Genomic DNA, 26,836 nt, shown 5'->3' on the forward strand with positions numbered 1-26,836 from the left:
GATGTTGATGAAGGAGACAATATAATAATATATTTTGAGATAATATGTTAAATTTTGACAACTTTGAACAGTACTTGCATTAGAGATGCTCTAATGTAGTGAAATTGTGTAAATTGATCTTATTACATTATATTTTTTTTTTCAATTAAGCTAATATCTATATTTGACTAAGCACGTCATAAACTTTGAGCCCTTATAATTTTGAGGCTTTATGCGGAATGACTCCTTGCACATCCTCATAACCCACTTTGGACAAAATTACTCCTAGTTCTATTTGATCGATTTTTCTTCTTCTTCGTTTCTTCTTCTTCTTCGTTTCAACTTCTTCTTCGGTCCATCTTCTTCAATTTCTGATACCAATCGTTAGCGATTTTTGATATTATTAACGTATTATGTCTAACTTTCCATAGAAATGATATGTTTTTAGCTTATATGCTTGCCTCTTTCTTCATTTTCCACCATTATCCTCAATTGTTGTCGTATTTGTGACGAAATTTATCGTATTTTGTCACAAATGCGATAACAATCGTCGCATTGCATCACAAATGCGACAACTCTTGTCGCATTTGTGACGAAATCGTACAAATGCGACATCACATAGATTTTTTTCTTTCTCATTTTTTAGTTTTCCATCATAATTCTCTTTTGCAGACACTAATCCTTCAAAAGTTGAACGAAACATAATCTCTTCTCTTTATAAACCACCGTCTTTTCGTCGGTTTGGGATGGCGAAGAAGACGTGGAAAGTCTGAGGAAGAAGGTGAATTGAAATAAGAGTATTTTTTATCCAAAGTGGATAAAATTGTCTAATTTAATGAGATAGAAGCAAAGTGAGTTAAATATGTAAGTGGATCCTCTTAGTTGGACTAGATTTATAATTAGCCACTGGTTTAAACAACTAATTTTATTGAAATTATTTAGAGGAAATTACATAACATCATGTTTGATATTAATTCTATAATTTATGTAAACTTTTTTTATTGTATCATTATATAATTTTTTTTAATTATTTTATCATAAATTCTAATATTTATTTTAGAGTTATTCTCATTTCCTCTTTATAGTTTTTTTTTTCCATTATCTTAAATGGATTAGCTTATGGGTTTTACACATTTAATGGGTTTTTTTCATGAAAACACATTTAATTAGGATATTGGTTTATACAAAAGTAAAATTAAAAGCATAAAGTTATAATTCTATTAGTTAAATCTATTTTTTTCTTTTTTATAAGAAAAATCTAATATTAGTCTTTTTTATGAAAAAAATCTAATATTAGTTTTTTTTATGAAAAAAAATCTAATATTAGTTAAATCTAAAGAAAAGCGGTACATGTTAAAAGAAGAAAATAGATAAGATATAAAAATACCTCTATCGTTTATATCCAGAAACAATTTTACCCTCAACGTTTAAAATAGTGCAATTTATTCCTAATGTTAACAAATTTGGTCAATTTCACATATTATTATAAAACACAGATATTTTATTCGTTATTCTATACCAATTACATATCAGTTCGTTAAAAAAATCATAATAATAATAAAATATTAGTAAAAGAAACTCTTTTGTATATTAATATAATATACAAACCTAAATAATGTTAATAACAAAGTGAATATAGAATTTGGAGTGTTTGACATAAAAGAAATAAATAACACCTCTTTGATACATTTGTATTTTTTTTTTTTTTTTTTTTTTTTTTTTTTTTTTTTGAAGAATTTGTATTTTTTCTTAATAAATAAATATGAGTTTCATGGGTTTCAGAATAAATCAAAGGCTATAAAATCCTAAGTTTGTTAGAAATCTGTTAACTTAGATGTATATAAAGACCAGGCAGTGTCATTTTGCTTTCGGTCGAGTTATGAATCGTCCACTTGCCTTGTCACCCGATTGAATTCGACGGAGTTACACCGGATCTTTGCTGGCACCATCCGATATGGTTCCTCCCACCCTCAAAAGACCCTCACCCGCATCCACGTTCAGTTGTCATTTCCAAGATTGTTCCAGATCGGCTCATTTGCAACCAATTCCTTCAATCGGCTCAAGAGGCAGAGGCAAAGGCAAAAACTTAACCCTCCGCACAGGAGGGAGCTGCCGGAGGAACTTTCTAGAAACGTGGTGGTTCTGACGTGCAAGTCAACTGCTAAGGGTGGGTCGTGCGATGTGTATTTGATTGGCACCCGTCATGGTTCGCAGGTGAATTGATCTTTCTTTTTTGAATGCTGAGAAAACCAAAGGAAGTATGGTGTATAATATCAATATGTAATCCAGGAAATGATTGTTAAATTCCCAATACTTGTAGTCGAGTAGGGTTAAATTGGTATAATCTAATACAATTCTTGAAACCTCAGGTGAATTCCTTTTGAAACCTTAGCTGTAATATAATTGATTTGTGAGGTAGCTACCTACTAAGTATTTTCTTTCTACTTATCTCTTGGCTATAGGTTGTCTTTCTTGAGTTATGTGATGGGCGGAAGGTTAAATTTCTTACTTCTCAAAATTTAAAGGTCTGTATCATTTCTTACTTTTTTGTTTGTTTCTGTACTAACATGCATAAATTTTGAAGAACCTTTAGACTTACTCGCTGTCAAGTAATGTAGTCATTTAATCATTGTACTGCGACTCACCTTTTAGGTCTGGCGAAACGTCCAAAAACAACCAAGATATTTTTTAACTTTACTTTCAGGTTTTCACTTTCTTATATGTGCAATTTTAATTGAGCAGGTGCCGACTATGGGAGACATGGTTATCTTTATTGCCATTTCGGTTTTTTCTTACATATCATTATTTGTATTAGTCATTGAAACTAGCATTTAATACATTTGATATATTCTGAAAGTATCTAATGCATGATATTTGACATTTATAGGATGTTAAGAAGTTTAGGCATTCTGAATTTCGTGTGGCTTTTGAAGAAGCAAGTGCATATGGTGGCAAAGTTGTCTTAGGTGATCGGCATATCAAGGTAAGATGCTATTGTTGATTTTTAGCTAGAACTGCCTTCTTCTATACATTAGATAAATTGTCTATACTTTTATCAAGACTTTAAGTTATTATCAAAAAGGTTCAGGCATCATTAAGTTTGTCAATCTTTGCTTGAAGAAATTTGTTTCAACTGTGAAGTTTGAGCTCTATGAAAGTGCAGTTTGAGCTCAAGTTTACTCAAAATGAAGCAGTCGGATCATGAACACCTAAACACTTTTATCAGCTTAACTCGTTAAAAACTCCTATAAAAAATGTTCATTATATTGCTATCCATGTTCCATCTCTTTGAGAGAGAACTGAATACAACCTCCATGAAGGTTGATCATGAGATTGTAATGGAAAAATTGGTTAAATACTATGTGGAAGCAACAATCACTACTATCCTGAAAAGATTTGAGTTGAAGAAAAACATGAAAAGGGGGGATGGAAATAAGAAAAGAATAATACTGTCCTAATCTAGGGTTAAGGTTGAGTACCCTGTATTTATGAATTTCTTTCACCATTTATTAGTAGCAGCTATGGTGCTGGAAATTATCACTAAGATGTGATAGATAAATCGTTTTATATTTAGTTCTCACATTTTTATGAATTTGATTAATTTAATAAAAGAAATTTAATTGGTGTTGACTGAAACAGATTACACTTGTGAGGGCATGGGCGAGAATGCATCTTTGGCTTAAGTTAAAGGCCATCTACCTTGCATTTTTTCAAGCGACGGAGCCTTTTTTGCACAAGTGCACACGCGAGATCATTGTGCATGAGCGTGACCAGTCAGTATTGCTTTGCCGAGATTTTCATTTGTTATTAGTGTTTCGTTCAAATATAACTTTTTGTTCTGCAACTTGCCATCTCTTTTCTTTTGGATCTGAAAAATAAGGTATAGGAATGAGGCAATGAGAAGTAGGCTGCTAGATTTGCCATTAATTATAGTGCGTGCTTTGCCTATTTGTTTCGTTTGTGATTTGTGTTTAGTTCAAATATAGTTGTGTAACTTCCTACCTCTCACAAATTAGATCTGACAAGTGAGATATGATGACTGAGCAGGAGGCTATGAGAGTACTTTTTCCGTCCAATCCTGCATAAGTTTATAGCATGCAAGACATAATGACATTTGATAAAAAAAACCCTCTGTATTTTGGTGTCCGTGAAGGAGCTTGTGCTGTTCCAGATTACTTGTGGTAGTTAAATCAATGAAGATGATTTAGTAGTTATGTTGGCTTCAAATAGTAAGCAGAGAAATGGAGTTATTACGCATGACACTTCATTGCATGAAACAAACACAGGGGTTTTCTGGTGATATACCGAATGGGGGTTGTACCCCACTCAAAATTGCAAATCATATTTTTGTTGTAGTTTGCAACTTTTTAACTGCAACAATCCTACTAAACCCATTTCAAACTCCACACATGCCCAGTCAATAAGCTTTAGCTGATGTGTCAAACTTTGCTTGCTTTCCTTTCTATTCTCCTTTTGGCAAAACACATCATTCGACTCTTGATCTATCCAAAATTAGTATGTTTGGCCCCTGACCTATTATTTGGTCACATTTGGCCGCTTTCCTATGCGAATTAGTAAAATTAAACCCAAAATGGATAGAAAGTTAACTAAAGCTGATTCTGTTAGCACATAGACAATTTTGTGTCATTAGTAAAAATTCAAAAAGCTAGTCGAGTCTATAACAATATTTTCCATCCCAACCTTCATCTTCTGCGATTCCTTCAGCACAATTCCTCCGTGCCGCCCCTGACGTTTCTCTGCCACAATTCCTTCGTTCCCATTGTTCCCGTAATGAACATCATCTTAATTTCCAGTGCTTCATTCAAATTGGAGGGAAAGTAATTGGACAGACCTATGTTTGGAATAGCTTCGTGCCACCGGTGAATAAGGAGCAGGATAGTGTCGGTATCGCTTCTCCATGAAAACGTATAAAGAGAAGGAACTAGTGATCTGAAAGAAAATGTTTTTAATTGATGATTAGGAAATCCAACTTGTAATTGTATTCAATGAATAATCTGTCACGTATCAGCGTAGACATAAAAAGTAGAAGGACTAAAAATGATATTATTCTATGAGTTAGTTAAATCTGTTATTGGTTATCTATTTGTTACCCTTGCTGTTTTAATTATGGTATTTCCCTTGTCCTTTTCTAGTTTGTTAGGAGATTGTTATTCCAGCTAAGGAATGTAAAGGTACAATAGTACTGGCCATGCTGAGTCACTGTACTATGCTGAGTCACCGTACTAATCCTTATCCTATTTAGGTCATGCATCTGTACTGGGTAATTATCAATGAAAAATATCAATCTTCACTTCCTTCTCTCTTCCGACTATTCTCTCTTCTAATTTCTGTCTATTTTCTATAATTCTGATCTCTATTCTTCCTAAATCTCCTGAATTCTATCTGTATGTCTGACATTGGTATCAGAGACACCGTCCTCCGGCCGTTTTATGCATGATAAATACCTCCCACCAGAAAACAAGAGCAGCCAAACGCCGCCGCGCCATGGATGCCCTAGAACAAAAACTTCAAGAACTCACCACACAGTTTCACTCTAGATCTGAGGCAACTGCTGAGCGTTTAGACAGACTGCAAGCCCAGCTTCATGATATCATCTCCGATCAGTTCCAGTTTCGCAAAGAACAGATAGCTGCTCACCAGAACCTTGAGGACTTGCTCCACAACTCGGTTGAAAAACTCACCAAACTCATTCAATCAAATCTAGATCTGAAACAGCCCTCCTCTCATTCTGTTATTACATATCCTCCTGAAAAAGGCATTTTGGGAAGCATTCCTATGACTTACCAGACAGGGGAACAATCATCACACAAATTACCTTATTTCCAGAAACTACTTCCTAAATGTGAGCTTCCTTCCTTCAATGGTATGGAGGTTGAAATATGGATAAGCAAATGCTCTAAATACTTCCAGTTGTTCGATGTGGCAGAAGAGAAGAAGGTAGAGTTAGCAGGACTGTTTATGCAAGGTAAGGCTGAGAAATGGTTTAAGAACTGGATTCCAATACATCCAGGGGCTAGTTGGTCAGTGTTCATTGATGAAGTGGGAAAAAGATTCCAGGAAACAGAAATCACTGAAGTGGTGGAGCAACTGTCACAGCTGAGACAACTTTCTTCTGTGGCTGCCTACCAGGACCAGTTTGAGGAAGTTAAGTTGAAGATGGAGAAGGAGCATCCTGAACTCACTGAAGCATACTACACTAAGAGCTTCATAGCTGGGCTCAAACCCGAGATTCGTGCAGCAGTCAGAACTCATGAACTCAAGGAAGTTTATGGAGCGATAAAGCAAGCTAAGTACCAAGAAACCTATCTAAGAGAAATGTTAGAGATGGTTAAACCAAAACCGACCTTTCGTTCACCTCTTTCTCAAAAACCTTGGCAGCCTTCCACTATCACTACTAAGCCTCCTGTATCAACCCAGAACACATCCTATCCTAAGCCACAAGACCTCAAGCCAAATACCTTCCCTATTACTAAGAGAGTTCCGGGGGCTTGCTGGAAATGTGGGGAGAGATATTTCCCTGGGCACCAGTGCACCACAAAGAAACTTTTAGCCATTTTTGCAGACGAGGATGCAAATGCTGAAGAGGCTGAGTTAGGGTTGGACACAGAGGAAATTACAGAAGAAGCAGCAGATGAGGTGGAGCAAATGCTGGTTTCCTTGAATGCTCTGGATGGAGAGCTCACCAACACTACCCTTAAACTAAAAGGTACCCTAAATAAAAGACCTATAATGATCTTGATTGATAGTGGGAGTACCCACAGTTTTGTGGATACTAAAGTAGCTAAAGAGGCAAAGTTACCCCTAGTGGCAGTAAAACCTGTAGCTGTGACTGTAGCTGATGGCAGACAGCTAACTGTCACCTCTAAATGCAATGACTGCAACTGGTCAATGCAGAACAACAGATTTACTTTTACCTTGAGGGTTATAGAGTTGGGTGATTATGATATTATTTTAGGCTCGGATTGGATGAGGGGACACACTCCCGTCACTTTTGACTTTGATAAAAATAGGCTGTTAGTTTGCAAGGATGGAAGGCAGATCGAATTAAAAGGGGTCAGTGATGAAATAAGCCTGAAGCTTATGACAATTAAGTCTGTGAACAAGCTAGTGTCCAAGGGGTGGAAAGGGGTTACTAGTAAATTATTCCTCATGATCATGCACACACCAGCAGAGACTCCTAACCTAAACACCACAACCTCAATTGATCCTACACCAACAGACCCCATACAACTACTCCTATCACAAAACAACCACTTATTTCAACAGCCTACAACCTTACCACCTACACGCACCCATGATCACTCTATACCCTTAAAACAAAACTCAGAGCCAGTAAATCTCAGACCTTACCGTTACTCTCATCACCAAAAAAACGAGATAGAAAGGTTGGTGGAAGAAATGTTGGAAGGAGGCCTCATTCGAGCCAGTACTAGCCCTTATGCCTCACCAGTGCTGTTGGTTAAAAAGAAGGACGGATCCTGGAGATTCTGTGTGGACTTCAGAGAGCTTAACAAGGCCACCATTAAAGACAAATTTCCTATACCCATCATTCAGGAGCTCATTGATGAACTCCATGGTGCCACAAAATTTTCTAAGCTTGATTTACGTGCAGGTTACTACCAGATTCGCATGACAGAGGCAGACATTTACAAAACAGCATTTAGGACTCATTCCGGCCACTATGAGTTCCTAGTTATGCCCTTTGGGCTTACCAACGCACCAGCCTCATTCCAATCCCTCATGAACTCCATTTTTAAGCCCTACCTACGCAAATTCATCCTAGTGTTCTTTGACGATATTCTCATTTATAGTCCTAACCTGGATTCCCATTTAGACCACCTGCAAATTGTTTGTGATATCCTCACTCAGCACCAATTGTTCCTTAAGGCCTCTAAGTGTGAATTTGGGGTTGATCATATCTCCTATTTAGGACATATCATTTCAGCAGACGGGGTGGCTACTGTCCCTGTCAAGGTGGCTGCAATGCTCCATTGGCCACTTCCAACCACTCTCAAGGGCCTTAGAGGGTTTCTAGGCCTCACGGGCTACTACAGGCGGTTTGTTCAAGGGTATGGAATCATTTGTCGTCCACTGCATGACTTATTGAAGAAGGACCAGTTCCATTGGAACGTTGCAGCAACAACAGCCTTCACTCAACTAAAAAGCCTCATGTCACAGGCCCCGGTCTTAGCGCTTCCCGATTTCTCTGCTCCTTTCACAATTGAGTGTGATGCTAGTGGTGCAGGGATGGGTGCAGTACTAATGCAGAATCAGCGGCCTCTTTGTTACCTTTCCAAAGGCCTATGCCCCCGTAACCAAAAATTGTCTGCCTACGAAAGGGAATTCCTAGCCCTCCTACATGCGGTGACAACTTGGAGACCATATTTGGAGCACTCTAAGTTTGTGATTAAGACTGACCAGGAGAGTATAAAGCATCTATTGGAGCAGCGGCTTCACACCTCCCTGCAACACAAGGGTATTTCCAAACTGTTAGGTTTGGAATACACAATTCAATATAAAAAGGGTTCTGAGAACCGTGTGGCTGACGCCCTATCCAGACAGTTTGAGGACCAAACAGTTCTACATCCTGAACTTTTAGCCATATCTGTGGCAGTTCCGTCTTGGTTAGATGATATTCAAGCTTCCTATTACCAAGACTCCTATGCCACTGCTCTTCTTCAACAGCTTTCAATTCAGTCCACATCAAGCACTCATTTCACATTAGACAAGGGTCTCCTCAAATACAAGCAGCGCCTGTACATTGGTAGTTCAACTGACCTTCGTAGTAAGCTCATCACCGTATGCCATGACTCGCCTATTGGGGGACACTCAGGCATTAAAGGAACCCTCTCCAAACTCCAACAAAGTTTCTACTGGCCACACATGGCCATTTCAGTCACTAAATGGGTCTCTCAATGTGATACTTGTCAACGGTGTAAGGCGGATTTAGCCCCCTATCCTGGCCTCCTTCAGCCGCTTCCTATTCCTAAGTCTGCCTGGACAGACATAGAAATGGACTTTATTGAAGGTCTTCCTAGGTCAAACCACTATGACTCTATTTTGCTTGTGGTGGACAGGTTTACTAAAACAGGGCACTTCATTCCACTCACACATCCATTTTCGGCTGCTACGGTGGCTAAGGCTTTCCTCGATCAAATGTTTAAGCTCCATGGGATGCCTAATACAATTGTTACTGACAGGGACAGGATCTTCACAGGTACATTTTGGCGTGAACTCATGAAGCTCATGGGCACCAAACTGCTCTTTAGGAGCGCATACCACCCCCAAACGGACGGCCAAACTGAACGGTTGAATCAATGCCTTGAAGGCTACCTTCGCAGCATGTGTTTCCTCATCCCTAAGCATTGGGCTAAATGGCTGTCCCTTGCAGAATACTGGTACAATTGCACATACCATAGTGCAATTAAAATGCCTCCTTTTCAAGCTTTGTACGGTATGACTCCTACCTTACCTGTATTACCCTGCATCACCTCTAATGTTGCAGCAGTGGATGGTTTTTTGTTGGAACGTGAACGCATGAATCAAGCTCTTAAAACTTGCCTCGCCCAGGCACAGAACCGCATGAAACAGTTTGCTGATCGTCATAGGTCTGACAGGACTTTTCAACCAGGGGATTGGGTCTTCCTCAAACTTCAGCCTTACCGTCAAGCTACCATTGCTCTACGCTCTTCTCAAAAGCTCTCTGCAAAATTCTATGGCCCATTCCAGGTCTTAGCTAGAGTGGGCAAAGTGGCATACCGACTCCAGCTGCCTCCTTCTTGCAAAGCTCACCCGGTTTTTCATGTTTCCCTCCTCAAGCGAAAACCCGACCCTCTCACCCCTGCCTTAACTACTCTTCCTCCCCTAGAGGATGGTCCTGATGCTGTACTACCAGCTCGAGTTTTGAACACACGCAATGCCATCATCAATGATGTGATGGTGCCGCAACTACTCATTCACTGGTCCGGGTTGTCTCAATTGGATTCTACTTGGGAAGATTCTACTTCCATCGCTCAACAATTTCCAGAATTTTTTCATTCTTGGGGACAAGAATGTGCTCAAGGAGGGGGAATTGTCACGTATCAGCGTAGACATAAAAAGTAGAAGGACTAAAAATGATATTATTCTATGAGTTAGTTAAATCTGTTATTGGTTATCTATTTGTTACCCTTGCTGTTTTAATTATGGTATTTCCCTTGTCCTTTTCTAGTTTGTTAGGAGATTGTTATTCCAGCTAAGGAATGTAAAGGTACAATAGTACTGGCCATGCTGAGTCACTGTACTATGCTGAGTCACCGTACTAATCCTTATCCTATTTAGGTCATGCATCTGTACTGGGTAATTATCAATGAAAAATATTAATCTTCACTTCCTTCTCTCTTCCGACTATTCTCTCTTCTAATTTCTGTCTATTTTCTATAATTCTGATCTCTATTCTTCCTAAATCTCCTGAATTCTATCTGTATGCCTGACATAATCACAAAAGCATGGAAATCTGTATAAAGAAAAAAGGAAAAGATGAAAAATTTGGATAATAGAGATTTTGAAATCTTGAAGAAAGTGATTGCAAAGAAGAGGGAAATTGGGAAGTGAAAGAGAATCTGGGAGAAAATTCTGGGAAAAAGATTGATCGAAGGAAATCGGGAAGTATCCGAAAGAGGAGACGCCAGCGAACAAAGAAATAGGAGAAGATGTCACAATTATAGATAGGGATTATTTAGGTATTATTAGGTGGTTAATTGTTTTTACATTAAGTGGTATTTAGCCTTAATAGATGTAATTTAGGAATGTTTACAGTTGTGGCTGTTATTAGGCCTATTTAGAGTTAATTGCTATATTTCCTATTCTTATTTAAGGTAGGTTAGAATTAATAGGGTGAATTAAGGTAAGTTAGAATTATTAGGGCCATGAATTTAGGAAGACTAATATATTTTCCTTTTCCCATTTTTCCTATTTAAGAGAATTGTACTGTGCCAATTCATTATGCAAATTGATTAATGAAATCTTATTTCTTTCTTCTAAATTCTCTCTCTATTCTCTCTATTCTCTGTTTATCTCAATCTCTCTCTAACCTTCACTCTTCTTTCTCTATTCTTCTCTTCTCCTAAGATCTTTTCTGCCCTAATCTTACTGTCAGAAATTCTAATCCTGACAGAAGACGATGGCGAGGGCTCAATTGGGTTGGGACGAAAATATCATTTTAGACACATGAGGTTTTGGAATTTCTAATAATGGCACAATAGATTGTCTATATAGCAACAAAATCATCTTTAGTTAACTTTCCATCCATTATGGGTTTGATTTTACTAATTCGGATAGGTGAAGGGCCAAATGTGACCAAATAATAGGTCAAGGGCCAAACACACAAATTTTGGATAGATCAAGGGCCAAATAATGCGTTTTGCCTCTCCTTTTCTTATTTGTTAAACTGATCATGTGTATTCGCTTCTTTTGATCAAGCAAATGACCCGCAATTTATATTGGGAACGTTCATTATTCATTTGGTGTTTATCTCACTTGTAGGATATTGTCTTTCAATCTACTGAAAGTTGCTCGTCAACATAGTTCAGTGGTTGCAGTTGTTGGGAAGGGGCATTTGCCGGGAATTAAGAAGTACTGGAAACAGCCTATTGAGGTTGGTGAACAATTGCTTTCTAAGTAATACATGATTTTTTCATTTATAAATAGGTCTTTGGCCATTAGGGTTGTGTGCGTAAGAAACACAAAACTTAAGAGTTGAGATGAAATACTTTGTGTGAGTTGTAAAAATGGTTTAATAATAAAAATAGAGTTTGTTCAAGTTAGTCCTCCATTTTCCTCAGGCAAAGCAGCTGAGGGAGCTTCATGAAATGCCATCGGGGTTGGAAGGTGCTGCTTCACCCATGGTGTTACTCGCTGTTGCCAAGTTACTCTGTGTTACTGTGGCTGCCACGACGACGATTGTCTCCTGCATTTATTTTATATGCAAGAAATAGGTATAACCAATACTTGCTATTTCTAGTCTTATACACAATAAGAGCAATCATTTGTTTTTTTCATTTGTAGTCATATACAAATCCCTTTAAGATTCAAAAAAAATTATTATTATTTCTTTTAAACATGTTCTTCCATATGGACTTAGGGAGTTAATCATGTTATTTAAGTAAGTTCGGGGAGCTTTGTAAATTCATGGAACTGATTAGCTTCGTAATTACATGAAACTCGACTTTTCACAAAGTTGATCTTTTTTGTTTTGTTTTTTTGTAAAATAACAAATAATAATAAAATCTGCTGATCTCTCTTTCCCTAATTTCCTTTAGATTTAGCAGCTCATGTTCTGTTGTTTTACTTTGATGACTTGTAGGGGGCTTCCAGGGTTGGGTTTCTGCCACTTCTGGCCTGGAAAAAGAAATTGGGAATGACCTTTAGTTTGTAGAAGTGTGATTTATGCTCATGTTCTGTTGTTTTACTTTGAAGACAGTTTGCCCCGCTACTGTACTGTACACCGAGGAGGCAGTTGAAGCCCTCAAAGCGTGGTTGTGCCTGCAAATACACTATGGATTTAACTGTGATTCTTGCTATGCTATTTTAATTCCTCAGTTTTTACTTGTTTCATAGAGATAATTGGTCATTGTATTAGGGTGTTATCTCTGTTTTACAATGGTTGACTCGTGGTTTCGGTTTGCTGTTATTAGGAGTTTTTGGACAATCTTTTTGTTAGATGACTACTTAATTGCTGTTTTTTTTTTTTGTTTTTACACGGATGAATTGTGATTTCGGTTTGCTGTTATTAGGAGTTTTTTGGACAATCATTTTAATATATTGCTGTTTTTTTTTTTTTTACACGGATGAATTGTGGTTTCGGTTTGTTGTTATCGGGAGTTTCTGGAAAAGTTTTTGGATAATCCTTTTCTTAGATGACTACTTAATTTGTTAAATGCTTGTGAATAAGATAAGTTATGATCTCATTCTTTTAGGTTTTTAGTACAACGGAAGCTTCATAATGGCTTCATAATATATTTTAAAAAGGGTTAAGGTGCAAAAATACCCCTAACGTTTTGGGTCAGGAGCAATTTTACCCCTAACGTCTAAAATGGTGCAATTTTGCCCCTAACGTTTGTAGCCAAGAACAATTTTACCCCTAACGTTGGTAATTTGGGTCAATTTTAGACACTATTATAAAACATAAATATCGTTGTTCATTATTTTGCACTAATTGTATATCAATTCATTTTAAAAAAAGGATTTCATGTTTTTCTGTAATTTAATAATAGAATTGGAGATTAATATTTATAAATTCGGTGAATTTTTTGAATTTTTTTGTCTAATTCGTACAAAAGACAGTATATTTTTTTATTTTTATTTTATTTTTTTTCACATTCCAACATATATTTATGATTTATTACTGATAAAATGACGCACATGGAAGTGTAGATGATAAGATTCATGACCGAGAAGATAGTTTGATGAATTATTTCTGAAATTGACCCAAATTACCAACGTTAGGGGTAAAATTGCTCTTGGCTACAAACGTTAGGGGCAAAATTGCACCATTTTAGACGTTAGGGGTAAAATTGCTCCTAACCCAAAACGTTAGGGGTATTTTTGCACCTTAACCCTTTTAAAAATGAAGGCTTATAAATTAAAAGTCTATAATGTATTTATTAAGATTTAAAATTACGAATTGAGGTCGATTCAATTTTTTTTTTTTTATGAATTAGGGTCTAGATTTTTTTAATTTGAATATTAAATCATATATTTTTTTTTATATATATGAAAAATAATAACATATTGAACAATGATTTTAATGATATGATTTAATTGTAATTTTGTAACCAATTGTGATATTCATGTAAAAGCCTTAAAAATTATTTAGGTTTTAAATGGTCTAAATAATTAATATTTTAAACTTAAAAGATGTCCAATTAATTTTTTTTAATATAGATTGAAGGTTAATTTAAAAATTAAACTCATATTTGACTTGTGGTATGCAAAAATTTTCCATACCATTTGGTAACATTTTCTCCTTAAAGTATTTCCATAAGTGACATTTAACCCATTTTGGATACAAAAAAAATTTAATTATTTTAAAGAGAGTTCGTGTTGTTTGAGATGATTTGAGAATTCTAAAAATTATCTAAAGGGCATTTCGATCTTTTCATGGGGCTAGGAGTAGAAATTTGAGGCTGGATATAGTAATTCACTAGGTAAATCACATCGATGATCACTAATATTTGAGATTGGCTTCAAAAAGTTCATTGTAGTAAGTTCTTTCCAACGTATTGACATGTAATTTTATTGCAGTAAAATCTGATGTAAAATTAAGATGGTGTTTGTTCCGGCTTTTTGAAGGAGCTTTGAACGTTTCATTCCAAACCGCATGAAATATAGTGTTTGGTTAAATTTATATAACCGCATCGTTTAACATTTTTTTTTAAAATTGCAGCATTTTGGAGCTTTTCACGAAAAGCTCATATTTGAAACTTTTCATAAACGACTATTTATAGTTATTTGTTATTGACAAAATTATCCTTCTTTTTTCCATAAAATATGTTTGGAAGATCAAATGTTTGAAAATCATTTGAGGAAGAGCAACCGTTCGCGTAACTAGAAAAGATGAGGGGAAGATGAAAGAGTAAGTTTATTTTGGAAAATTCACACAAACATAGTCTAGATATATAGTTAGTTCCCAAATGAGTTAAATATATAAATGGGTCTCCATTTAGACTAATTATTAGAAGCATCCGGTTCTCCATGTCAAATGGAGGACCTTCTATATATATATATATATATATATTTTGACATGTATAATATGAACTCACACATATTATAAAAGGTCTCACTATTTTATTTATTACGTGGTGTCACATTATACGTGTCCAAAATGTGAATTGGAGGTCCTCCGAGTGAAACAGAAGACCCGATGCTTAATATAAGAACTCCTCATGAGACCCAATTTTATAATTTTCCTATTATAATATTCAACCTTTAAAATTTATTACTTATTTTTTTTTTGGGTTAAGGTGCAAAAATATCTCTAACATTTTGAGTCATGAGCAATTTTAACCCCCTAACGTCTAAAATGGTGCAATTTTACCCCCTAACATTTGTAGCGAAGAGCAATTTTACCCCTAACGTTGATAAATTGGGTCAATTTCAGAAATAATTCATCAAACTATCTTCTCGGATATGAATCTTATCATCTACACTTCACATGTGCGTCATTTTATCAGTAACAATTCATAAACATATGTTGGGATGTGAAAAAAATAATAAAAAATATACTGTCTTTCGTACGAATTAGACAAAAAAAAATTAAAAATTCACCGAATTTATAAATATTAATTTCCAATTCTATTATTAAATTACAAAAAAACATGAAATTCTTTTTTTAGAATGAATTGATATGCAATCGGTGCAAAATAATGAACAAAAATATATGTGTTTTATAATAGTGTCTGAAATTGATCTAAATTACCAACGTTAGGGATAAAATTGCTATTGCCTACAAACTTTAGGAGTAAAATTGCACAATTTTAGACGTTAGGGGTAAAATTGCTCCTCACCCAAAACGTTAGGGGTATTTTTGCATTTTTTTTTTTTTTTTAAGAAGAGAGAGAAAGAGTATACACCTGACCTGATTGGCAGCTTGACTGGGTTTGTTGGGTAAAATGGCTATTTAGTTGTGCAATGCTCACTCGTGAAATATACTCTATCAGTATTCTTTTCTGAAATTCTCTGGGCAACATTATGAATCGGTCGACTCGCCTCGTCACCGGATTGATTATGACAGGGTCACTTGGCTTTTGCATTGATGAAATTCATGCCGAATATATGAATCGGCCAACTCGCCTTGTCACCGGAGTGAATTCGCCGGACTTACACCGGTTCGTAGCTGGCACTATCGGATTCGGTTCCTTCGACCCTCAAAAGACCCTCACCTCCAACGACATTCAGTTCTCGTCTCCGAGATTCTCCCAAATCGGCTCATTTGCAACCAATTCCATCGATACCCTTAGGCACGAACTTAACACTCCGGCCATGGACCCGTATCACCCGGAATCATCGGGCCCGCCTCCTGTTTCCGAAGATTTTTTTCACATCGAAAACCCTAATCCGAATATGGAACCTTTAAGTGAGGGCATTGTTGATGTCGCTGCTGAGCTGAGAGAGGAACACGGTGAAGTTGCAGTTAGTGGTGGTGAGCCGGAAAGGAGGGAGCTACCGGAGGAACTTTCTAAAAACGTGGTGGTTCTGACGTGCGAGTCAACTGTTGAGGGTGGATCGTGCGACGTGTATTTGATTGGCACCTGTCATGGTTCGCAGGTGAGGGTGGATCTTTATTTCTTTGTTTAATTCGGATTTGAATTTCGGTTTGAATGCTGAGAAAACCAAACGCTTTATGTATGTGTTGATTGCCCTGGTCTTATAGACTGAAGTAATCCAGGAAATGATTGTTAAATTCCCAATACAATTCTTGAAACCTATTGCAGGAATCATGTGAAGAAGTTAAAGCTGTGATACAATTCTTGAAACCTCAGGTGATTTCATGTTGAGACTCTGTATAATTGATTTAGTGGATGTGATATTACTTTTTCAATTCTTACTGTCTCTTGGCTATAGGTTGTCTTTCTTGGGTTATGTCCTAAGCGGCGGGATGTGCTTACTTCTCAAAATTTAGAGGTCTGTATCATTTCTTACTTTTTTGTTTGTTTCTGTACTAACATGCATAATTTTTCACTCACTTTTCAAATTCTTATATGTGCAATTTTAATTGAGCAGGTGCCGACTATGGGAGACATGATTTTCTTTATTGCCATTTCAGTTTTTTCTTACTCTGCAGTTTGATATATTTGATATATTCTCAAAGTATCTAATGCATGATATTTGACATTTATAGGCTGTTCAGAAGTATAGGCATTCTGCATTTCGTGCGGGTTTTGAAGGAGCAAGAGCATATGGTGGCGAAGTTGTCTTAGGTGATCGGGATCAAATAGTAAGATGCTATTGTTGATTTTTTGCTAGAACTGCCTTCTTCTGCACATTAGAAGCAAGAGCATAAGATGTGATAGATAAATCGTTTTATATTTAGTTCTCACATTTTTATGAATTTGATCAATTTAATAAAAAAAAATTAACTGGTGTTGACTGAAACAGGTTACACCACTTGGGAGGGTATGGGCGAGAATGCCTCTTTGGGTTAAGTTAAAGACCATCTGCCTTATGCTTTTTCAATCAAGAAGGGCTTTTTGGCACAAGTGCATGCTCGAGATCCTTGTGCATGAGCGAGACCAGTCAGTATTGCATTCCCAACATTTTCATTTGTTATTAGTGTTTAGTTCAAGTATAGCCTTTTGTTTTGCAACTTCCCATCTCTTTCCTTTTGGATCTGAAAAATAAGGTATAAGAATGAGGCAATTAGAAGTAGGCTGCTAGATTTGCCATTAATTATAGTGCCTGCTTTGCCTATTTGTTTCGCTTGTGATTTGTGTTTAGTTCAAACAAAGCTGTGTAACTTCCTACCTCTCACAAATTATATCTGACAAGTGAGATATGATAACTGAGCAGGAGGCTATGAGAGTACTTTTTCCGTCCAATCCTGCATAAGTTTATACATGCAAGACATAACGACATTTGATTAAAAATAAAAATAAAAAAACCTCTATATTTTGATGTCTGTGAAGGAGCTTGTTCTGTTCCAGATTACTTGTGGTAGTTAAATAAATGAAGATGATTCGGTCTTTATGTTGGGTTCATATAGTAAGCAAAGAAATGGTGTTATTACGTATGACACTTCATTGCATGAAACAAACATAGGGTTTTCTGGTGATATGCCAGTACCCACTCAAAATTGCAAACCATATTTTTGCTGTAGTTTGCAACTTTTTAACTGCAACAATCCTGCTAAACCCATTTCAAACTCCATTATTCATTTGGTGTTTATCTCACTTGTAGGATCATGTCTTTCAATCTACTGAAAGTTGCTCGTGAACATAGTTCAGTGGTTGCAGTTGTTGGGAAGGGGCATTTGCAAGGAATTAAGAAGTGCTGGAAACAGCCTATTGAGGTTGGTGAACAATTGCTTTCTAAGTTTTTTCTTTTAAGTAATAGGTTGGGAATATTGAGGTTGGGCATTATGAAATTGGTATGTCTTTAATAGATCCTTAATTAAACTATTAGATAGATGTGTTGTGCCAGTCTTCTTTGCAAAATGATTAAGCTCTTATACTTTTATTTATTTAATCATGTCCCTTGGGAACATGCAAGTTAATTTGATCCCTAAGGATCCAGATGAGAAGGATATTGTAGCATTAATAACACTACCAATTTTGAATAATTCTAGAATTTGAAAGAGTTTATTTTTATGTTTAGAAAAGAAGAAGAAAAATGTAGATAATTCAAGTGAGCGAAATTATCTAGATTTTGTGCCACTAATATCTAGAATCTAGAAACTTTACTAGATTTTTAGGTAAAACGTATGGTTATTATTTAGTTGTTTAAATACATGATTTTTTCATTTAGGAGTAGTGTAAATAGGTCTTTGGCCATTAGGTTTGTGTGCGTAAGAAATAAAAAAACTCAAGAGTTGAGATTAAATACTTTGGGTGAGTGTGAGTTATTCCTCCACTTTCAACAGGAAAAGCATCTGAGGGAGCTTCTGGAAATGCCAGTGGCATCAGGCTCCATGTTACCCGGTGTTGCTGTGGCTGCTGCTGCGATTGTCTCCTGCATTTATTTTATATGCAAGAAATAGGTATAACCAATGCTTGCTATTTCTAGTCATATACACAGCAAGAGCAATAATTTGTTTTTTTCATTTGTAGTCATATACAAATCCCTTTAAGATTCAAAAAAAATTATTATTATTTCTTTTAAACATGTTCTTCCATATGGACTTAGGGAGTTAATCATGTTATTTAAATAAGTTCGGGGAGCTTTGTAAATTCATGGAACTGATTAGCTTCGTAATTACATGAAACTCGACTTTTCACAAAGTTGATCTTTTTTGTTTTTTTTTTTTTGTAAAATAACAAATAATAATAAAATCTGCTGATCTCTCTTTCCCTAATTTCCTTTAGATTTAGCAGCTCATGTTCTGTTGTTTTACTTTGATGACTTGTAGGGGGCTTCCAGGGTTGGGTTTCTGCCACTTCTGGCCTGGAAAAAGAAATTGGGAATGACCTTTAGTTTGTAGAAGTGTGATTTATGCTCATGTTCTGTTGTTTTACTTTGAAGACAGTTTGCCCCGCTACTGTACTGTACACCGAGGAGGCAGTTGAAGCCCTCAAAGCGTGGTTGTGCCTGCAAATACACTATGGATTTAACTGTGATTCTTGCTATGCTATTTTAATTCCTCAGTTTTTACTTGTTTCATAGAGATAATTGGTCATTGTATTAGGGTGTTATCTCTGTTTTACATGGTTGACTCTTGGTTTCGGTTTGCTGTTATTAGGAGTTTTTTAGACAATCATTTTAATATATTGCTGTTTTTTTTTTGTTTTACACGGATGAATTGTGGTTTCGGTTTGTTGTTATCAGGAGTTTCTGGAAAGTTTTTGGACAATCTTTTTCTTAGATGACTACTTAATTTGTTAAATGCTTGTGAATAAGATAAGTTATCCCTCAAATCCTATACCCAGGAGGGGGGTGGTATAAGGAGGTGAAATAAGCTCCTGCGATTTTAAGAGGATGGAAAAGTCTATCTTATCCCTCAAATTAATGTTATGTAGTTTAAATAGGGTTAAAATAGTAAAATGTATTATTTTATCCCTATCTTTATCCCACGTACCAAACATTGAATAATAATTCTCGACTATCATATTTTTATCTTTATCCCAACCATTTATCCTTATCCCTATCCCAACCTTTATCCTTATCCTAATAGAATATCAAACGTTCCGCTATTGTTTTTATGACTTGGGTTTTTGAAACAATATTAAACTTCAGTTTGAGGTTGTTTATTTCCTCTTTTTCAAAACTGTTTTTAATTTTAAATTCTAAATACTAAAAAATTTAGTGTTTCATTATATTTATAAAATACCAATTTTTAATTTTCGTTTTACAAAAACAAAAGCTTTTTTTAGTTACTTTTACCAAAAATTATTTGAAAATTTATCTTTCCTTTTTTATACAAAATAGGTTTTTCCTTTAATGTTATTGTGATTTTTTTAACACTATTGTTCTACTCTGTCCAATAAGTTATTATATTTAATTTTATTTAGACTTAATACATCATTTGCCCCTTAATTTTTTTCAAAAAGTTTGATTGGCTTAGTGAAAGTGTTTTTATAGTCCCTCAACTTGCATAAAATATTCAGTTTGCTCACTGAACTTCCGTAAAATGTAGTCAATTAATCAATCGGTTGTAAAATAAAAAAAATAAACTGCATGTGGAAGATGTATTGCACGCGCCTTAGAATGTTATACATAATTCAAAAAATATATTGAAAATGAAGTTCTTACTTACTCAGTGTTAAAACTTGTCTTCTCTAATATTAGAATCGCATACCCGACGTTGCTTGTTTTACTTTTTTAAGATGCATGTAATACATCTTCCGCATTTAGCTTACTTTTTTCTAACTGGATGATTAATTGATTATATTTTACACAAGTTCAAGAGGCTAACTGGATATTTTACGCAAGTTGAGGGGGACTATTGGGACACTTTCAAAATTCATGGGGTCAATCAACGTTTTTGTACAAATTCTGTACAAATTCTGGAGGCAAATGATTGTAGCAATTCATTGTTTGCAAATCAATGAAACGACATGATTTTATTTGAACTTTTTTCTATATATTTTATATATACTAACACAAACAGTTCATCATTAATTTTACGCAGTGGCGGAGTCAGTAGGGCAAGTTCGGAGGGGCTTCAGTATAAGTAGAAAATAAAATTAAATAAGCTACTCAAAATAATACAGTATATTTCGGATTTTTTTCCCAACTCGTACAAATATAATATATTTCTTAAATTTTTTTTTTAAAAAAACATTTAATTATATGTTTGTCATCTGCTACTAATGTGTAATAAAATGACGCACATCTGAAGTGTAGATGATAATATTTATTTTAATGAATAATTTCTCCAATTGACCCAACTTGTCAATGTTAGCGGTAAAATTGCTTTTAGATACCAACATTAAGAGTAAAATTGTATATTTTTAGACGTTAATAGTAAAATGGCTCTTAGGTATAAACATTAGGGTACTTTTGCACTTTATTCTAATTATTAGTTATACTACAAGACATGATTATTAAAAATTAAAATTTCTTATTAATTAGTACTTCCTCCATTTCATAAAATTGTTGTTTTGAGGAAAATTTTTTGTTTCAAATTATTTGACATTTTACACTTTTCAAGGTGCATTAAATGTGTTTTTTTCAACTTTGTCCTCATATAATAAGAGAGGGAAATTTGCAGAGACATTTAAGCATTAATTGCAAGAGAGCAATAAGGTAATGTTTAACTACTTTTTAGGCTAATTAATAGGTTTCTTAATATGTGTAGAAACCTTAAAAGACAATTAAAATGAAACAGAGGGAGTATTACTTTACGATTTTGTGGTATAGGTTAGAGTAATTAAAAATTTAGTTTTATTATAAAAAAAACTTCTTATGTGTCTCTTTATCTTCATCTTCACAATTTACCCTTTCTTCCCTGTGATTTCCCTTCTCTATTCTGGCTGTACTTCCATGTCTGGCCTCATGCGTCTTCTTCTCTACCGCCATGGCTGGAGGGGCTCCAGCCATGGCGGCCTCTGACGGAGCATGGGAAGAAAACCCCCTCTTTGGGGGTTTTCAACGGAGTCGGAAGGTCGGCCGACCCTCCCCGTCCCCTCTGGCCCTGTCCCTGATTTTACGAAATATTAATTGATGTGGTTGAATCAAAAAGTCCACGTGTTAACATGCAACTACACAGAAGCAAGGTAAAAGAGAGATCGTTTGTTGGCAAATCCGCTCCGACGCCTAAGTCTATTTGTAGAAAAGACTGGAGGATGATCACAATCAGTAAACAAAGTTGTAGTGTAAAAATGAATGAATATGTTTACCTTGAGTTGTACTTACTCTATTTATATTGATGTAGAACTATAAAAGATAATTACAAATCGTAGAGCCAAGGGGCCACGTGTCTCCTATTATAAGGAGTGAGCCTATATATCGGGACCTGATATCCCTCAAGGTCATTTGGCCCATGATTTCCGAGATCGGATGTGATTATGGCAACAGTTGGATCCTTGAGTGGGTCTAACGAGGCTTCCCGAGCCAAGCTTTTGGCATGTGTCATTTTGTTGTATTTAGATGATGAAATGTTATATTTTCTATCTTTTGATAGTAGATTTGGACCTCTATGATGCTACGTAGGAAAGTTATATTTGTCTGATATCAAATGTCCTAAACCCCGAGTCTAATTTACCGTTCTTTAGGATGAAAAAATATATTTTTTTTCAAGGTAGGTTTGTGAAACTGGTTTGAGATTTAATTTTTAGGTCCGAAAACCCAAAGAAATTAACTCATTCATCTATCTCATTCCTATATTGAGTGAGAATACAAGAGTTAGAGACATGTGTTTAAACCTTTGTTAATCAATCCAATCCAAATTGAACCGACCATGAACACTCCAACAACTATAAAAAAACAAGTAATAATAAGAAGAAAATAATAATATTAAACAAATTTTTATTCAAAAATAATTATAATAAAAAGAAATAATATCGTTAATTTATTTTATAGAAACAGGATCGATATAGGAATAAGAGTCAATATCTCAACTAGGTAGGCACCTGTGGCTCAAGATTGTAAAACCCAAAAATATAAATAAATGAAAAATATAGTATCAAACAGAGGAGAAGAAAAAGAATGAGTTAAGAAGTACGGAAATGAGAAAAAATTACAAAGGTCATCCATAATCAAAGAGTGACAAAAAGCATGAGTAGAATGCCACCAAATAATACACGAGGCAGAAACACCAAAGCGAGCCAAGGCATCTGCAACCCGGTTACCTTTCCTGTAAATGTGAATGATTACAATTGACATTGTCGAGCATTGACCAATACATTTCAACCAAGACTGCCGAACGGACCAAGGAACCTCCAAAGAACGCGATTTCATCAATTGGACAACAAATATCGAATCTTACTCAATCCACAAATGACGCCAATTCCTCTCCCAGGCCAAGTTCACAGCAAAAATGATAGCTTTGAGTTCTGCTAAATAAGCAAATGTCAGCGGGATACACATTGCAAAGGCAAATTATTAGAAGCATCTGGTTCTCCATGTCAAATGGAAGACCTTCCATACATATTTTGACACGTGTAATATGGACTCACACATATTATAAGAGGCCCCACTATTTTAATTATTACGTAGGGTCACATGTACGTGTCCAAATATGAATTGGAGGTCCTCCGAGTGACATGAAAGACCCGATGCTTAATATAAGAACTCCATTGCAAAACATCCTTTAGCAAAACCCTGGTCAATACGAATATCGTTAATTATTAATAACCAAACATTTTGATTAATAGCCAAACATTTCTATAGTATCCTCAATTAAATGGGAAAGATTTAATGATAATTTAAAATATTCTCATTAAAACATCATTAATAATTTCAATAAATTTCACCATATATATTGAATATTTGTATGGTTGCTTTGTTTTCCCGCTGCATAAAATCCTTGAGTTGCTAGAATCTATGGTCTTGCCTTGGGTGAAGGGTTGGAGGCCTACTTATTAGTGACTTAAGGTAGTTAATAGATTTTCCAATGTCAGGCATGCTATGCTCGTATTAGGGGTGTAAACGAGCTCGGTCGTTTATGAGCGGTTTGATGTTCAGCTTGATAAAAGTTCGGTCATATTTGGCTCGATTTATAAATGAGCTGAGTTTGAACACGATAAAACTCGACTCGAAAGCTCGTAAGTGATATTTCCCTAATTTATAGTATTTTTATGAGTAACTTAGATTGTTTTTAATTTAGTTTATGATTAATTTTGGTATTAATTTGATAGTTTTTAGTTAATTTTAGTATTTTCCACTTCTCATGGCATGATTAGTGTTTTCAGGGATTTTTGTGGACCATTCGAGCATTTTTGGACCAGATCAAGGACTATTGGAGCATTTGTGGACTCATCAGAGACCTTTGGAGCAACTTCTGGACTCATTAGGGACCAAAAAGGGCAAAAACCGAAAGTCTCTGCCCCTTTTGAAGACCTATTTCGGCGAGACAGCACCTGGTCATGAACACGCTTATAGGTTCATGAACAAGCTCAATTATAGTTCATGAAACAAGCTCATGAACAAACTCGGTTATAATGTTCATGAACACGCTAGTGACAAACTTCGTTCGATTTTTTTTAAGGGTAAATTCCAAAAAAAACCCATGTGGTTTGATGTTGTTCCAAAAAAACCCTTGTGGTTTGTTATTACAAAAAAAAGGACTGTGGTTTGCGCCGTTACCCGAAAAACGGAAATGGGCTTAACACCGTTAATTTGCTGACGTGGCACAAGGGCAAAATGGGAAAATCAAATTTTTTTTATTTTTTTCTCTCTTCTCTCTCCTCCTTTTTCTTCTCTCTCCTCCCTCTTCTTCTTCCTTCTCCTTCATGATCTCTTCTCTCCTCCTCCTTCTTCCTTCTCTCCTCCTCCTTCTTCTTCCTTCTTCTTTTTCTTATTTTTTCTTCTTCTTTTTCCCCCCTCTCTCTTCTTCTTTTTTTCTTCATCTTTTTTTCTTTTTTTTTTAATTTCCAGAATTCTGGAATTTTCCGGAATTCTGGAAAATTTCCAGAATTTCTGGAATCCAGCCCTTATAGACACCACCAAAACCTCCGGTAATTTATTCTCTATAATTAATGGCCGGAAAAAAGAAGCAAGGCGGCAGCCCAGTTGGAAGCCCTAGCTCCGGTAACATCTCAGAGCAAGACCGGTTCCTCCCTATTGCAAACGTGAGTCGTATAATGAAGAAATCACTCCCTGCTAATGCTAAAATATCTAAAGAAGCTAAAGAAACCGTTCAAGAATGTGTTTCGGAGTTCATTAGCTTCATCACCGGCGAAGCCTCCGATAAGTGCCAAAGAGAGAAGAGGAAGACTATTAACGGTGATGATCTTTTATGGGCCATGACTACACTTGGATTTGAGAATTATGTTTCCCCCTTAAAGCTCTATCTCAACAACTACAGAGAGACTGAAGGAGATAAAAATTCGATACCTAGACAAGAAGATCATCAATCTCCTCCTCATACTGAATTATTCTCCGATCATCAGATGGAATTTCAGGCTGGATTTTATTCTCTTGGGACTACTAAAACCTACGGAGGGATTGATTCAAGCCTCGCCGGAAACGGAAGTAGAGCTATGCCTCATGCTTGGTAGGTTTTCAAAATAATTTATGCTAATTAGTACAACTATGTAATTCAACTCCATTTTTATTTTCAAAATTTCCAGAATTTCTTCGAGTGGTGGAATTTTTTTTTTTAAAAAAGAATAGAAAAAAAGAAGAAGAAGGAGGAAGAAGAAAAAGGAAGAAGAAGAAGAAGGAGGAGGAGAGAAGGAAGAAGAAGAAGAAGGAGGAGGAGAGAAGGAAGAAGGAAGAAGGAGGAGGAGAGAAGGAAGAAGAAGAAGGGAGAAGGAAGAAGATGAAGGAGGAGAGAGAAGAAGAAGGAGGAGAGAGAAGAGGGAAAAAATAAAAAAAATAAAAAAAAATTCGAATTTCCTGTTTTACCCTTGTGCCACGTCAGCAAATTAACGGTGTTAAGCCCATTTCCGTTTTTCTGGTAACGGCGCAAACCACAGTCCTTTTTTTTTTGTAATAACAAACCACAAGGGTTTTTTTGGAACAACATCAAACCACAGGGGTTTTTTTTGGAATTTACCCTTTTTTTAATAAACATTTCTATAAAGGAGGAAATGTAAACAACTTAGTTTTGTGTAATAGGTTTCAAAACTATGTAGTTTTGTGTTAAAAAAATTTAAATCAATATAATTAACTATATAATTAATGAGTTGTTTGCGAGCGAAATTCATGAATATAATTACCGAGCTGCTTACGAGCAAAGCTCATTAACAAGCTCGCAACACGAACAAAATTTAGAGCTCGAGCTCGAGCTCGTCAATTTCCTGACAAGCCGAGCTTAAGCAACCCAAAGCTCGGCTCACCCTTGATTACAACCCTACACGTATTTAGAGCTTTATTTGGTGCATTTTTGTTACTGTTTATAAAGAGAAAGTTAGAAGAGAGAGAAAGAGTATGGACGTGATTGGCAGCTTGAATGAATTTAACAATGGCTATGTAAGTCTTATTTGGATGGAGTGTAATTAAAGTAAAGTAATGCAATATAACATAAGTGAGGTGTATGAAATAACTTGTTGTATTTTGATGTAAGCTAATGTAAATGATGATTTAATAATGTAATTATATATAAAATTACTCTTATATATTTTCATTTTTATAAATAAAATAAAGGCTTAATACATTCTCAACCCCCTCAAGTTGGCCCAATACTGCAACTGACCACCCCCCCCCCCCCCCTCCTCATACTTACACTTTTAACAAATAACCCCAAACTTGCTTATTTCGAACAAATAACCCTTCAAATAGGTTATTTCGGGAGTTTTTGTTTTTGCCATTTACTTAATGTATCACTAGATTAGTCAGATGTAGTAACCGATAATTTGAAATCTTGTATTTCTGATGTAGTATTATGTTGAATGTTTTTTTGGGTTTAGGAGTTATTTGTTCTAAATAAGCTAACTTAAAGAGTTATTTGTTCTAATTGAGCAATTGGAAAGGTTATTTATTCGAAATAAGCAAGTTGAAGAGGTTACTTGTTAAAAGTGTAAGTACGGAGTCAGTTGCA

General features: G+C 35.5%; 3 protein-coding genes across 3 annotated transcripts; all 3 read left to right on the forward strand.

Moving 5' to 3' along the window:
• Positions 1 to 725: 725 nt before the first annotated feature.
• On the forward strand, positions 726 to 12,578 carry LOC136222820 (uncharacterized). Its single transcript, XM_066010529.1, has 8 exons — positions 726 to 746; positions 1,798 to 2,193; positions 2,442 to 2,504; positions 2,867 to 2,962; positions 3,619 to 3,752; positions 11,524 to 11,635; positions 11,823 to 11,975; positions 12,344 to 12,578. Exons 1-7 carry the CDS (start codon positions 726 to 728, stop codon positions 11,973 to 11,975), a joined length of 975 nt encoding a protein of 324 aa, XP_065866601.1. The 3' UTR covers positions 12,344 to 12,578.
• Positions 12,579 to 15,624: 3,046 nt separating this feature from the next.
• On the forward strand, positions 15,625 to 19,337 carry LOC136223945 (uncharacterized). Its single transcript, XM_066012123.1, has 8 exons — positions 15,625 to 16,305; positions 16,473 to 16,520; positions 16,603 to 16,662; positions 16,880 to 16,975; positions 17,137 to 17,273; positions 17,935 to 18,046; positions 18,617 to 18,733; positions 19,103 to 19,337. The coding sequence occupies exons 1-7, from the start codon at positions 15,730 to 15,732 to the stop codon at positions 18,731 to 18,733; spliced, it is 1,146 nt and encodes a 381-aa protein (XP_065868195.1). The 5' UTR covers positions 15,625 to 15,729; the 3' UTR covers positions 19,103 to 19,337.
• A 5,493-nt stretch (positions 19,338 to 24,830) lies between these two features.
• On the forward strand, positions 24,831 to 25,352 carry LOC136222821 (nuclear transcription factor Y subunit B-1-like). Its single transcript, XM_066010530.1, has one exon. It carries the CDS (start codon positions 24,831 to 24,833, stop codon positions 25,350 to 25,352), a length of 522 nt encoding a protein of 173 aa, XP_065866602.1.
• Positions 25,353 to 26,836: the final 1,484 nt, after the last annotated feature.

Source organism: Euphorbia lathyris, chromosome 3 (genome assembly GCF_963576675.1).
Source record: "Euphorbia lathyris chromosome 3, ddEupLath1.1, whole genome shotgun sequence".
Classification (NCBI taxonomy): domain Eukaryota; kingdom Viridiplantae; phylum Streptophyta; class Magnoliopsida; order Malpighiales; family Euphorbiaceae; genus Euphorbia; species Euphorbia lathyris.

Bases quoted from the DNA above. Each gene is read 5' to 3' on its own strand.
- LOC136222820 (XM_066010529.1), top strand. From the start codon at position 726: ATGGCGAAGAAGACGTGGAAA. The intron at 2,194-2,441 runs GTGAATTGATCT...TCTTGGCTATAG, and splicing joins GCACCCGTCATGGTTCGCAG to GTTGTCTTTCTTGAGTTATG. The intron at 11,636-11,822 runs GTTGGTGAACAA...CATTTTCCTCAG, and splicing joins ACTGGAAACAGCCTATTGAG to GCAAAGCAGCTGAGGGAGCT.
- LOC136223945 (XM_066012123.1), top strand. From the start codon at position 15,730: ATGAATCGGTCGACTCGCCTCGTCACCGGATTGATTATGACAGGGTCA. The intron at 16,976-17,136 runs GTAAGATGCTAT...TGACTGAAACAG, and splicing joins TAGGTGATCGGGATCAAATA to GTTACACCACTTGGGAGGGT. The intron at 18,047-18,616 runs GTTGGTGAACAA...CACTTTCAACAG, and splicing joins GCTGGAAACAGCCTATTGAG to GAAAAGCATCTGAGGGAGCT.
- LOC136222821 (XM_066010530.1), top strand. From the start codon at position 24,831: ATGGCCGGAAAAAAGAAGCAAGGCGGCAGCCCAGTTGGAAGCCCTAGC.